We start from the raw sequence: 12,114 nt of genomic DNA, 5'->3' as shown, positions 1-12,114 counted from the left end.
GCCTTATCTTAAAACTACAGCTCACTTCTACTTTAGAAACCTCAAAAGATTGCTAGGAAATTTAAATGAGACAATCCACATAAGGTATGAAATGCAGTGGGTGCCTGACACTTAGTAAGAACTTAAGTCTTGCCTATTCCTCATCTAGTAACTGTTTTGGGGCCTCATATGCCAAAGCCTAACCAAAGCTGAATATGGAGAAGAGAGAAGAAAAAGTTGAAGGTTATCACTCACTGTTGTCACACCACATAGTCTTGCCATCTGAACAAACCCACCTCACAGAGGTTGTGTTAGGGGAGTTGGAGGAAGAGATTCTCCACCTCCAATACACAAATGTACCAGGGCAGAAACCTATTCATCAACTCATTTATCTCCTCTACTGTGCACAGCTAACCTAGCTCCCAGCCTCACTGTAGAACCCAGTACTACAGAACCAAATGTAGGAGCAGAGGTCACTCTCTTCTGGTCCATAGTATCCTCCTAGGAGCAATCCTCAAGGCATGATGACCTTACAAGCCACACATGAACCAATGGAGCCTGGGTCCCAAGTCACTGCTTGGAGGACAGGTATCCACTGATCAGGAGACCCATTTGCCCTTAGGTGAGTTCAGAAAATAAACTTCCATCACGCTTGAGTCACTACATAATTTTTTAGATTTGTTCATTGCAGTAGTTAGAAACTGCCATTCTCTAATAATGTGTCCAATCTTTTCTAATTCAAGTACTTATGTTAGAAAAAAAAAACCACACTTATAAAAGGCAGTGTTTTCATTTTGTTTTGTCAAGGTAAGTTATAGTTATTTATATAAACAACAGGAACAGACTTTGAATTCACTTATTCCAAACACCTGAGTTACTCTAAACAAGGGGAAAGTTTAAATTATTCTGCCCGCTGCTCACGATTATCAGGGTCCATCACTTCCTGAGAGCACTCTCTAAAATCTACTAATGTAGAAAACACTGCTGTGTCAGGCAGGCAGGAAAACAAATGAGCTATCATCACTGTAGCGTTACACAACCTTGTAACAACTTCTTTCTTCCCAAGCAGAGGGAGAACAGAGCCAGAACATCCTTCAGCAAATTAAACACCTAAGCCAGGTTCCCTCCCCCACCCAGATATGACCTCCCTAGGCCTTTCTTTAGGGTCAGTCTTCCTTCTGAACCATTTCTCCATCCTTAAATACCCAACAGAAGGGCGGCTGTCACTCACCCAATGCATGGGTTGGTCTGGTACCTCGGCGCTGTGTAGGAGAAAGGAGAGATGTTCTTGTCTACAAAAGACCCAAACCCCAACCGGAAGTTGCTGGTGAGCTTCCTCATCTCCTCAGCTAGCTTAGTGCCCAGGCTCCGGATGTTTTCCAGGTCATCCTTCATGGACAGAGAGAGGTCCATCAGGTAGTACAAGTCCACGGGATAATCCTCCACCTGTCGAACCTGCAGCTGGAACGTAGCCTTGTCACCTGTGCCAACCGAGAGACCATGCGTGTTAGAGGTAGGTCATCCAGTTTGCTGGGGTGGAAGGGATGGGTTTTGCTTTCAAAGCTGGTCCACCTGCAACTTTTCTTTAGTGACCGTGTGCCTCTTGGAAGACATTTTTTTCCTGGAAGCAGAGTGACTGATGGAATACGGGTGCTAAGGGTGCAGCTCTAGGTTCTCCTTTCACACACATGGGGTCTTTGTGACCCCATGGACCACAGCCTACCAGGTTCCTCCACCCGTGGGATTTTCCAGGCAAGAGTCCTGGAATGAATCGCCATTTCCTTCTCCAGCGGATCTTTCCCACCCAGGCATTGAACCCAGGTCCCCTGCATTGCGGGCAGACACTTTACCATCTAAGCCACCAGGGGAGCCACTCCTTTCACACACAGGGCGCAGCAATTTTTAAGGAAACTCTTTAAGAATGAGTCTCCTTAGCAGTGTTGTGGTTTCTCAGCAAAAACGACTTTAGGTAATTGGTGGATAGTGAACCAGACAATTCCATGGACACAAACTGGGTGAAAGTAGTCCACCCACCACATACCAAATTCAGAAAAAGGACTGACCAGGATAGGAATATGGCCAGGAGACTGTAAAGATGTGTGTGAAACAGAAAACAGGGAAGAAATTAACAAAAGAAGGATATAAGAACTGAGGTGGCGAGGGAGAGGAGAAGGCAAGAGAAAGGGGGAAAACAAAGATGGTTACTTAAAATACCCCCACAAGGGCAAAAATGTTTACACTTATATTGTGTCACCTATTTCTACCTCTCTAGCCATTTATCAAACAATAGTATTTAGTTCTAGGGCATATTTGACATTACAGACACAAATCATTATCATAAATTACTGTATAAATATGAGAATATTACAAATTTTAGCACCATCAAAAAGAAAAGGAAAAAAAGGAAACAGATTTATCTACAGCTACAAGAGAGAAAACGGTTTTTGGTTCTATAATAAGACAGTCAACAGACAAAGGAAAAAGAAATTGATTCAGAGGAAAAGAACAAAGAGAAAAAGGCAGTGTCTGGGAGGCGTGGCCTCTACAAGCTTGCCCCACGGGCTGTGCAGAAAGGCCTAAGTCAGCGCAGTAACTGGGGGATGCATGCCAGGACAATGATTCTTCATCATTTCATAACCTCTAAAAATACACTGTTCAGACATAATTTCAATAAGTAAATCCTACCAGGTGATTCTATCTGCCATCACGATTATTAGCCTCCCAGAGACACCAAGAGATGTCTTTGAACTCTCTGCGTATAACTGTCCACACACATTTGAAATGTGGATGTACTCTCTTGTGTTCAGAGGTGCAATGTCAAAGGTGACTTTGCTCCCACATGAGGGTCCACGCCTCATCTGCCCACAGAGACATTTCAGAGGAACCAATCTTTCACCTCTAGCTGACAACCAGTGGGTTGAAGCCTTCTTGAACTTGCAGGATAGGAGACCCAGTGGTCTGTTCTCCCTCCCCTCCTCCCATCCCAGACGAGGCATATGTCATTAATTAGACCGTGAAGAATCTAAGGACCTAAAGATTTTAGTTCAAATTCCAGCTTTGCCCCTCAACTAGGGATGCCACCCAAATCTCCATTTCCTTAACTGTAAAATGGCAATAACAGCACCCAGCATTAAGTCTATGAAGCACTTGTGTGGAAAGGAGAGTCTTGTAAGCAGTGAAGGCCTGCCCAGATGCAGAATGATTACTATAATTACCACTGCAGCCTGAGTGGCGGAGCCCAGCCTGCTTCCCCTGACTTGTCCTTGCATGTGCTGCTCAAGCCACCTGGAGACTGATGTAGTTTGGGCTGCCTGTTGGTATGAGTCTATTTTTAAAAACCACTGGAGTCTGACTCAGAGGAATGTTCGAGATTTCTTCCAGAATGAATTCCGGACTGCTACAGTATCTGTCTCTGGTTCCCATGAGGCAGAGAGAGCAGCTCTCAGCATAGGGCCCCTCCCATCCCTGGATGCCCCACCACAGTCGGGGAGGGGCGGCGGCCTGCGAACATGTCCCCTCCATCCAAGCCTATGACCTCTTTGCAGGGTCTTCTGTGCTTTTCTGACCTGTGCCCTTCCCCCAAGTTCCCAGCTATACCTTCTTTAATCCAGAATCTGCTTCCACCTTTGGGGGGATTATGACCAGTTAACAGATGAGCACTTTAGGACCAGGAAACAGGGAACCAGCTTAGATTCATGGAGGCTGGGAGGCATCCACGGGAGGGAAGTAGACACTAGCCTTGGGGAGCAAGAGCCAGGTTGGAATCCAGACCTTGTCACCAAGGATTCCAGACCTCAGGTTCCTTTAAACTTGCTGCCCAGTTTCTAGATCAGTAAAATGAGGAAGATGTTCATTACTGTGGGTGTGGAGGAGTCTCTCTCTCTCTCTCTATATATATATATATATATATATAAACACTGTACAAATGCTTCTATGCAAGAAAAACTTCAACCCCAGGTCCCCTGAAAGTCAATTATTAAAGCAATTTCCTGTGGGGCTAAAAAGAGAGACAGAACATTCTGCCAAAAACTTGAGTGTGAATGGCTAACAGCCTTCGGTATTATACTTAACTCCAAATTTTCCAGACATGAAGGCAAACAGAGAAACGAGATGTGATACATAGGTCTCTCTGTATGCAAGAGGTTCTCTATTTTGAAGTAAGAAATCTATTGCCAGTAAATTCTAAGAGAAGCTGATCACTAAAACACACACACACCTCCCCAAAGGGAGGCTGCAAATGCTAAAGAAACAAAAAAATTTCTCTCCAAGATTTCCAAAAATGGAGGAGTGTATGAAAAAGGGTTAAATCATTAATGTTCAAAATAAGGGTTTATGGCTACCTTATCTATGCTGGGTTTTAAATGCTACAAACTCCTCAGTAGTCCTTGACAATAATGGAATTTCTGTCAATGTAATCCAGGAAGAACCTTTGTCACAAATTAAAAGGGATGTTGTCTATAAACTTAAATTACACATATTGGCCCATCTCAGGGAACCCTACCTCCCAGGTACCATTGCTTATCTGCTTGAAAGAAACATCCCAGCCAGGCTTGCCTGTGAATGGCTGCAGGAAGGAAGAAATTAAAACATCTCCTTTGAAGCCTGCTGGGAACCAAGCCTTTGCCTCCTCTCCTTTTAGTATAAAAGTGAAAACAAAAGTCGCTCAGTAGTGTCCGACTCTTTGCGACACCATGGACTATACAGTCCATGGAATTATCTAGGCCAGAATGCTGGAGTGGATAGCCTTTCCCTTCTCCAGGGGCTCTTCCCAACCCAGGCATCAAACCTAGGTCTCCTGCATTGCAGGCGGATTCTTTACCAGCTGAGCCATTAGGGACAAAGCCTGAATTCTAACTCAGGGAAGATGCTTCCTGGGATACTAGTCCACCATCTCCTTGGTCTGCTGGCGTTTTGAATAAAGTCATTATTCCTTGTCCCAACAACTTGTCTCTTGATTTACCGGCCTGTTACACAGCAAGCAATATAAGCTTGGACTCAATTAACAGCAGATTTTGGAGGGACTGACACTTCTGGAGCAGTTCTCAGCGTGGGTGCTAAGTGCCCCAACTCCCTGATGAGGGAGCCGCCAGGGTTAGCTGACTGAAGGTGAAGCCACTGCTGCAGGCCAGGGGCACCCTCTGCTAGGAGAGGTTCTGGGGCACCTCCTCCATCTTTGAGTACACTTCTGGAACCAAGTACACTCGAAAGTGAAAATGAAGTCACTCAGTCATGTCCAGCTCTTTGCGACCCCATGGACTGTAGCCTACTAGGCACCTCTGTTCCTGGGATTTTCCAGGCAAGAGTACTGGAGTGGGTAGCCATTTTCTTCTCCAGGGGATCTTCCCAACCCAGGGATGGAACTCTGGTCTCCCGCATTGCAAGCAGACACTTTACCGTCTGAGCCACTTAGGCACACTCAGTAATACAACCAGCCGCCCAGTTTGGCACCACCTGAGACTTTAAACCAGTCGCCACCTCCTGTGAGTCCAGTCGGCTGAGAGCTGGGCTCACCGCCACTGTGGGAGCTCAGTCTGTGCCTGTCTCTGGTGACACCAGCCCAGCCCACACGTCCCCCTCCTCCCTCTGCAGCTAAGACCCCTACAGGTTCTTCTCCCTGTGTGGCTGTCACCGTCTTCTCTGGGGCCAGTCCACAAAATCCCTGCCTTGGGACCAGCAGCAGAATCAGAGAAATAGGATAAAACAAACCCCAAAGTAAAGCTCATCTCCTGCAGCCCCTCTGGTTCTTCCAGTTTCCAGCTCAGCCAGCCTCAGCTGTTTCTGCACAGAACTCGTGCCACTGCTTGGCTCCTCACTGTAGAGCCTCCCTCCATAATCAAGTACCTACCAGCATTGCCTCTGAAATGTATTTTTAAAGCTTTCTTCTGTCTTCCCTCCAACAAAAAGTGAAAAGTTATTTTTCCTGGGAACATACACCAGATGACAAACATTCCCAGAAAATGAACATAGAGAATTCTAGCAACAACTTTTGGTTTTCCTAAGATTGATTTGTATTCAAATATTTTAGACAAAGTAGCATCTAACAGATAAACACTCTCACTATCCCCACTGCAAGTAGTTTTTGATTCCTTGGAATTATACTTCTGTGCTAGAAATTAAAAGAAACATTAAAATCAGCTACATTATAAATGGACTACAGCTGAACAGGGAATTAGGGCCCCAGCACATAACTTCTAAGACTATCACCCAGCTCTCTGCTCACTGAAGCAGAAGGCAATTAAGACTCAGAATTTCAGAATTAAATCCAGACCCATAACGAAGAATTGCCTTCCTGGCCCAGAACAAGGCTGAGTGCAGCACCAAACACTACTCCCCCTCCTCAGAATTCTGACTCCTGACAGATGGAACCATCAGAAGACGTTATTGACCTTTACAGTACCTGATGCCAAGCAATTAGGGTTCAGCATTTTTAGTTTCCTTGAAAATGATCTTAGTTTGGGCAGCTATAACAAGTACCATGGACCAAGTGGCTTATAAACAACATAAATTTATTTCTCATGGTTAACAACAGTGTAAGACCAAGACTAGGCCAGTGTGGTTGGGTTCTGATGAGAGCCCTCTTCTGGGTTTCAGACTACAGACCTCCTGCCGAAGCAAGCAGAAGAACCCTCTGGGGTTTGGGGGCTTGTTTTTATACTAATCTCATTCATGAGGGTTCTACCCCATGACCCAATCATCTCTTAAAGGCCCCATTTCACTTCTTAATATTATCACATTAGAGGGTTAGGATTTCGACATATGAATGTTGGAGAGATACAAACATTCAGCCCACAGCAAAGCACTATCCACCCATCATCCGGTGTTTTTAAGTGTGTGCATTGTCAGTCTGGGGAGCAGAAGCAATACCCAAGTCAGGCACGTGCCATCTCCCATCACAATGTGAGAGAGGGGAGAAAGGCAGTATACACAGGGATGGAAAGAAGCCCATCTCAAAAGCAACCCGTCCTCTACAGTTAACAGTACAATCCCAGGTCAGTTTCCTGGCTCTGATAACGCACTCCAGTTATGTAACAAGTTATCCTTGGGGAAAGCTGAGACAGTACACAGGGACTCTCCATTATTTTTGCAACTTCTTGTGACTCTAAAATTACTTCAAAATAAAACGTTTTTTTTAAAAAAATGCTTTAAAGCTGCCAATCAGAGGTCATTTTTTAAGAGGCTAATGGATTGAGTCAAATCAAGACTTAAGTAAACCCTTTCTAATCGCTCCACCCCTAGCTTTTCACCATTTCAGTATGCTTTATTCTAAAGTTTACGTTCTTTCTTAGGGATTTTATGTTCTTCATTAAGTTTTTTAAGATTGTTATCCTGACATACAGTTTCCAGGACTGGAAACAGAATGGAAAACATGATCTTGTGTTTATACAAAATCTTGCTTAAAGTTTGGCAGTCCCTCAAAAAGTTAAACACAGGATTACCATATGACCCAGCAATTCCACTCCCAGCTATACACTCAAGATTATTGAAAACATATGTCCACACAAAAATGTGTACATAAATGTTCACAGCAGTATTAGTCATAATTGTCCCAAAGTGAAAACAGCCCCAAATATTCATCAACTAAAATGTGGTATATCTATACATATACAGTGGAACATTATTTGGCCATAAAAAGGAATGAAGTCCTGATACATGCTATGGCATGAATCTTGAAAACATTTTGCTTAAGTGAAAGAAGCCAGACATAAAAGACCACATATTATGTGATTTAAATGAAATGAAAAGTAAGCAAAACCCCAGAGATCAAAACCAGATTAGTGGTTGTCAGGGGCTAAATGCATGTGGTGGGGAGGGAGGGAATAAGGAGTATTAAGGGCTACAGGATTTTCTTTTTGTAGTGATGAATATGTCCTAGAATCATATAGTGGTGATGCTGTACCACTTTGCAAATACACTACAAACCGCTAAATCGCATACTTTAAAATGGTAAGTTATACAGTATGTGAGTTATATCTCAATTAAAAAACAAAATAAAAATTTAAAAATTCTGCTTAAATAAGGGGAAAATTGTTTTTTCTTCCAGGCTTATTCTGGAATAATAACCTTGCCTGGGTGAAGTGCCTCACATATAGTGCTGAAGCTTGTCCTTGACTAGTCTGGCATAAAGCTAATAAAGTGCTACACATTTCACTCAACACACACTTATCATGAGGTATGGGGGAGCTGGGCAAAGGAGACACAAAAGCATTTCTGTAAATACACAATGGAGAAACAAATCGCTGCATACCTGAATGCCTTCCCCAGAGTCAGAGGGGCATTACCTTAAAATAAGTATACACTTGGTAAACTGAAAATGTTGCTAATTACAACATACTATTCTTCTCTTCCCCCAAACAAATAAATATCTGCAGTTTGCCTGTATTTCTCTTTATTAATACTGAAATTTTCAAAATTTTAAGAGACATCATTGGCATCACATGTTCCTCTATTTGAGAAAGAAACGTGTTCATGAGGTTCTAGCTCTCCTCCTCACTTTTCACTAATTTTCTTCTCCAATTCTCTATCTTCATCTCTATAGGCTGCAATGGGCTCTCCATTATTGCACCTTGTGTAGGACCAGAGCTGCACACAGTCCTCACGTCATGATATTGTATAAACGCAGAATCATGTATTTTTATTTTCAATATTGGAAACTGAATCACAACGCTTAGTGAGAGATGTAAGTACACCAAATAAGACTGCTTGCTTTCTTTAACTGAGTGTATGTTGAGCTTTGTGCATAAACAAGCATTGTGCATAAACTGAACCTTATGAGAACTTTGCACAAGGAGGATCCCCTTATTCAAATCATTTCTTTGGAGGCTGTTTCAAAAGCTAATTGATAAGTCAAACCACACAACAGTCTCTCTGCCTTAGAGCCACACCTTAATTCTCATTTTAAAAACTGGAATTGAAACGGCGACATCTTTGGCTTTGTGTGACCTCCAGCTTCTCCCTAAACTAAATCTACCCTCAAGAATAAGGATTCACCCCCATGAAGAATATTTCTTGGGGAGAGCAGCACAGGCTCAGAGCAATTCTAGATGAGGAGTTCCCAAAATAAAAACATCCCTCAATGATGACCCTCGAACTCTTTTAGAGGTGTTAATTTTGGTCTTTGTTTTCAAAAACTGACTGAAAACGGTACACAGTAATATATACATCATAAACATATGAAGAATACGAATCCACAAATAAAGACAGAAAACCTAGCAAAAATGAAAACATAAAGTGGATGATTTTTCAAGGCTTTTCTTGAAGTGCCTGTTACACAGTTTTTAAGATAAAAAGGAAAATACACCACTTATGTTAGTCAATAACCATTTTTATCATTCGCTGTGCTCTGATAACTTACTAATCCACAAGGATGCCTATGTCCGCTTCTAGGTCAGAGCCCTTGACCTTGAGTCTGAATCAGAGATTAACGTGAGGAGAGGCGTTCATCTTTCCCCAGAGGACACCACTGAACATGTGCCTGCTCGGCTTCCTCTTTTCTACCCACTGGCACAGTTCTGTAAGCGCTTCCTTCTCTCTCTCAGCTCGGAACCTTACTAAACGCAAGGCAAGTGTCCCTTCCAGTGACTTGTAAGAAACAGTATGTTGAGCTAACCCCAGCACTACGCCCTGGGCTGTGCAGCAGTTCGCACTGCTCTATATCCAGCAGGGCCACTGACACCTTCTTTTGTTTCTTATTTCCAAGACAAGTCAGTAGGTGAAATGAGACAGTTCTCAAATGCATGGTGACTCAGAGTCCTTTCTAACGACAACTGGAAGAAGCATGACTGAATGCTTATGATGTGTAGGGCCATGCTAGATTGTCTCTGAGATACGAGAATCTCTATCCAAATAGAGTGTGGCTGTCTCCAAAATCTGTATCTCTGGCCATGACTCTTTGAAAACAGTAATTTGAAGTTCTTAAAGTGTATTTAAACAGAAAGTCTCATTTAAGCCTCTGAATAGGGCTGTGAGGAGTGAAGGTGACAAAGACCCTGAGATGCTAAGGAGTGGGGCCGCTTGCCCAGGGCCCTGAGGTAGAAACAGAGCCAGAACCAGAAGCCCAGACAGCCAACCAGATCCCTCATCTTCCCACAGCCCCAGCCACCCCGAAGTCTCAACGAACCACCTGGAAATGGTTATGGTGAGTGGCTTCCTAGACAATGAGAAAGGAGAAGAGGCTAAAAGTCAACGGGATTCGGGGAAAAGGCTGCCTTCTCTCAACAAGTGATACTTTCTAATTTGGCCATGTTCACATCCTCCCTTGACATCACAAGGGACCTCACGTGTAGAACATGAGGCGACGAAAGTGGTGAGCAAGAAACCATGAGCTGTGCAACCACAAAGACCCAGCCCTGAACTCGGTTCGCTGCTCTGCCTGCGAGCCCTTGAGCACACAGCTCCTCAGGTGTAGAATTGTGTCTGCTACCTTTGGGTAGGCCAAGTAATTAGCACACAGTATGTGTGCAAAAACTGTTAGTCCCCTTATACCACAATCAACTCCAAGGCAGAGGTTCCAAGGTCATAAAGAAAAAAATATCTCTACCCTGCAAGTTTGTCACTTCAGAATGCCACCGATTCAAATTTGCTGACAGGAAAAAATACTTTCTCCTGGAGGTAGCATGTTCCCTTAGAAACTTGCATGGACTAAGGAGTAAATGTACCAGCATCCTCCCATCGAAAATAAGAACATTATCCACAACAATCAAAATGCGGAAACAACCCAAGAGCCCATCCATGGGTGGATGGATAAACAACTGTGTCTACACAGCCGATGGGGGACTATTCAGCTTGAAAAGGAAGGAAACTGACACATGCTAGCTCATGGATGAACCTGGAGACGTTACACTCAGTGAAATGCTCCAGTCACAAAGAGACAAATGTACCTGGGTCCACTTGTATGAGGTACGTGGAGCAGTCAAACTCACAAACACAGGAAGCAGAATGGTGGCGGCCAGGGACTGGGGGGCAGCGGGGGGGCGGAGAGGGAGTGAGGGGTTAGTGTTTAACAGGTTCAGAGTTTCAGTCTGGGATAAGAAAAAAGGTCTGGAGATGGACAGTGGTGATGGTTAGACAACACTGGGAGTACAATTAATGGCGCTGACCTACACACTTAGAAATGGTTAAAATGGCAAATTGTATGTTACGTATATTTCACCACAACTTTTAAAATAGCAAAGATACTCTTATTATCCCAAAGGCCTTGGCCCTCCCTTCCCGGGGTCTGGGCCATGCCTCCCATCGCCCTCCCCTGCCAGGCGTCTCTTCCCACCATCCTGAACTGGCCCACCCCAGGGCACTCACCGGGCCTCAGGGTCACCGTGACCTCCTGCGGTGTCAGCTGGATGACATCGGACCCCGCCGGGCTGGAGCCCTTGCTGCTGAGCGGCAGGCTCCGCAGAACCTGGGTGCTGCTGGCCGGGCTCTCGAACTCGCCGCCACAGCCATTCCTGATCAGGTTCTCCTTCAAGTCGCACCGGGAAGTGACCGACCGCAGGCTGCCGAAGTCCTGGAGGCACGGAAACAGAGGAAGAGGGCAGGGGGCAGTCAGATGGCTCCAGAGCATCTCAGGCTGGGGATTCATCATCACCCCTCGGCCCTGGACCCTCTACATTCCATTTCCTAAAAGTGGACAAGATGGTCACCCCCACCCCAAATGCCTCACGGAGTATTATGAGAATTAAATAAAGAACTGAGGTGCTGGATACGGAAGCACTGTGTAAGCTGTAAACACACACAGTAAAATGTTTGGCTGCACTGTTATTTTAATGGTCAAAATGCTTCTTTAAAAAAATGTGCCTGTCTACCTGATAAGCAGAAGAAAACAACTGATATGGTCAAAAGTCGCATAACTAAAAATTTTGAAAGATACAAGTGGCCGAGTAGCCGTCACTCAGGCAATATCCCAAGGCCAGTAGGTGCCCAGTAGGGCCTCTGCAAGAGTCAAGACCAGGAAGTCAAGGAGACTTTGAAGTATTTTTAAGTAAGTAAAACCAGATGTGTTGTTCTGAGCTTCTGTGATTTTGTTTGTTTATAACTGAATTTTTTTTTTAATTTTGTCTATTGAATTCTTGACATAACAGGAGATCTTGCCTGTCAACAACCTCAGGGACGCCACAATAAATATACATATAAATGGCTCCA

General features: G+C 44.2%; 1 protein-coding gene across 1 annotated transcript in view; it reads right to left on the bottom strand.

The window, feature by feature from the left end:
* Nucleotides 1-12,114, bottom strand: part of ITGB5 (integrin subunit beta 5) — a 112,867-nt gene that overhangs the window by 83,185 nt on the left and 17,568 nt on the right. Inside the window, exons 3-4 of the mRNA XM_040250287.1 lie at nucleotides 11,275-11,479; nucleotides 1,211-1,460 (exon numbers count right to left, since the gene is read on the bottom strand). Coding sequence (XP_040106221.1) covers nucleotides 1,211-1,460; nucleotides 11,275-11,479 — 455 coding nt within the window. The remainder of the gene's footprint in view (nucleotides 1-1,210; nucleotides 1,461-11,274; nucleotides 11,480-12,114) is intronic.

This window comes from Oryx dammah, unplaced genomic scaffold (genome assembly GCF_014754425.2).
Source record: "Oryx dammah isolate SB20612 unplaced genomic scaffold, SCBI_Odam_1.1 HiC_scaffold_2, whole genome shotgun sequence".
NCBI classification, from domain to species: domain Eukaryota; kingdom Metazoa; phylum Chordata; class Mammalia; order Artiodactyla; family Bovidae; genus Oryx; species Oryx dammah.
Note: the sequence above shows the minus strand (reverse complement) of the source record. Positions and strands in the feature narration are given on the sequence as shown.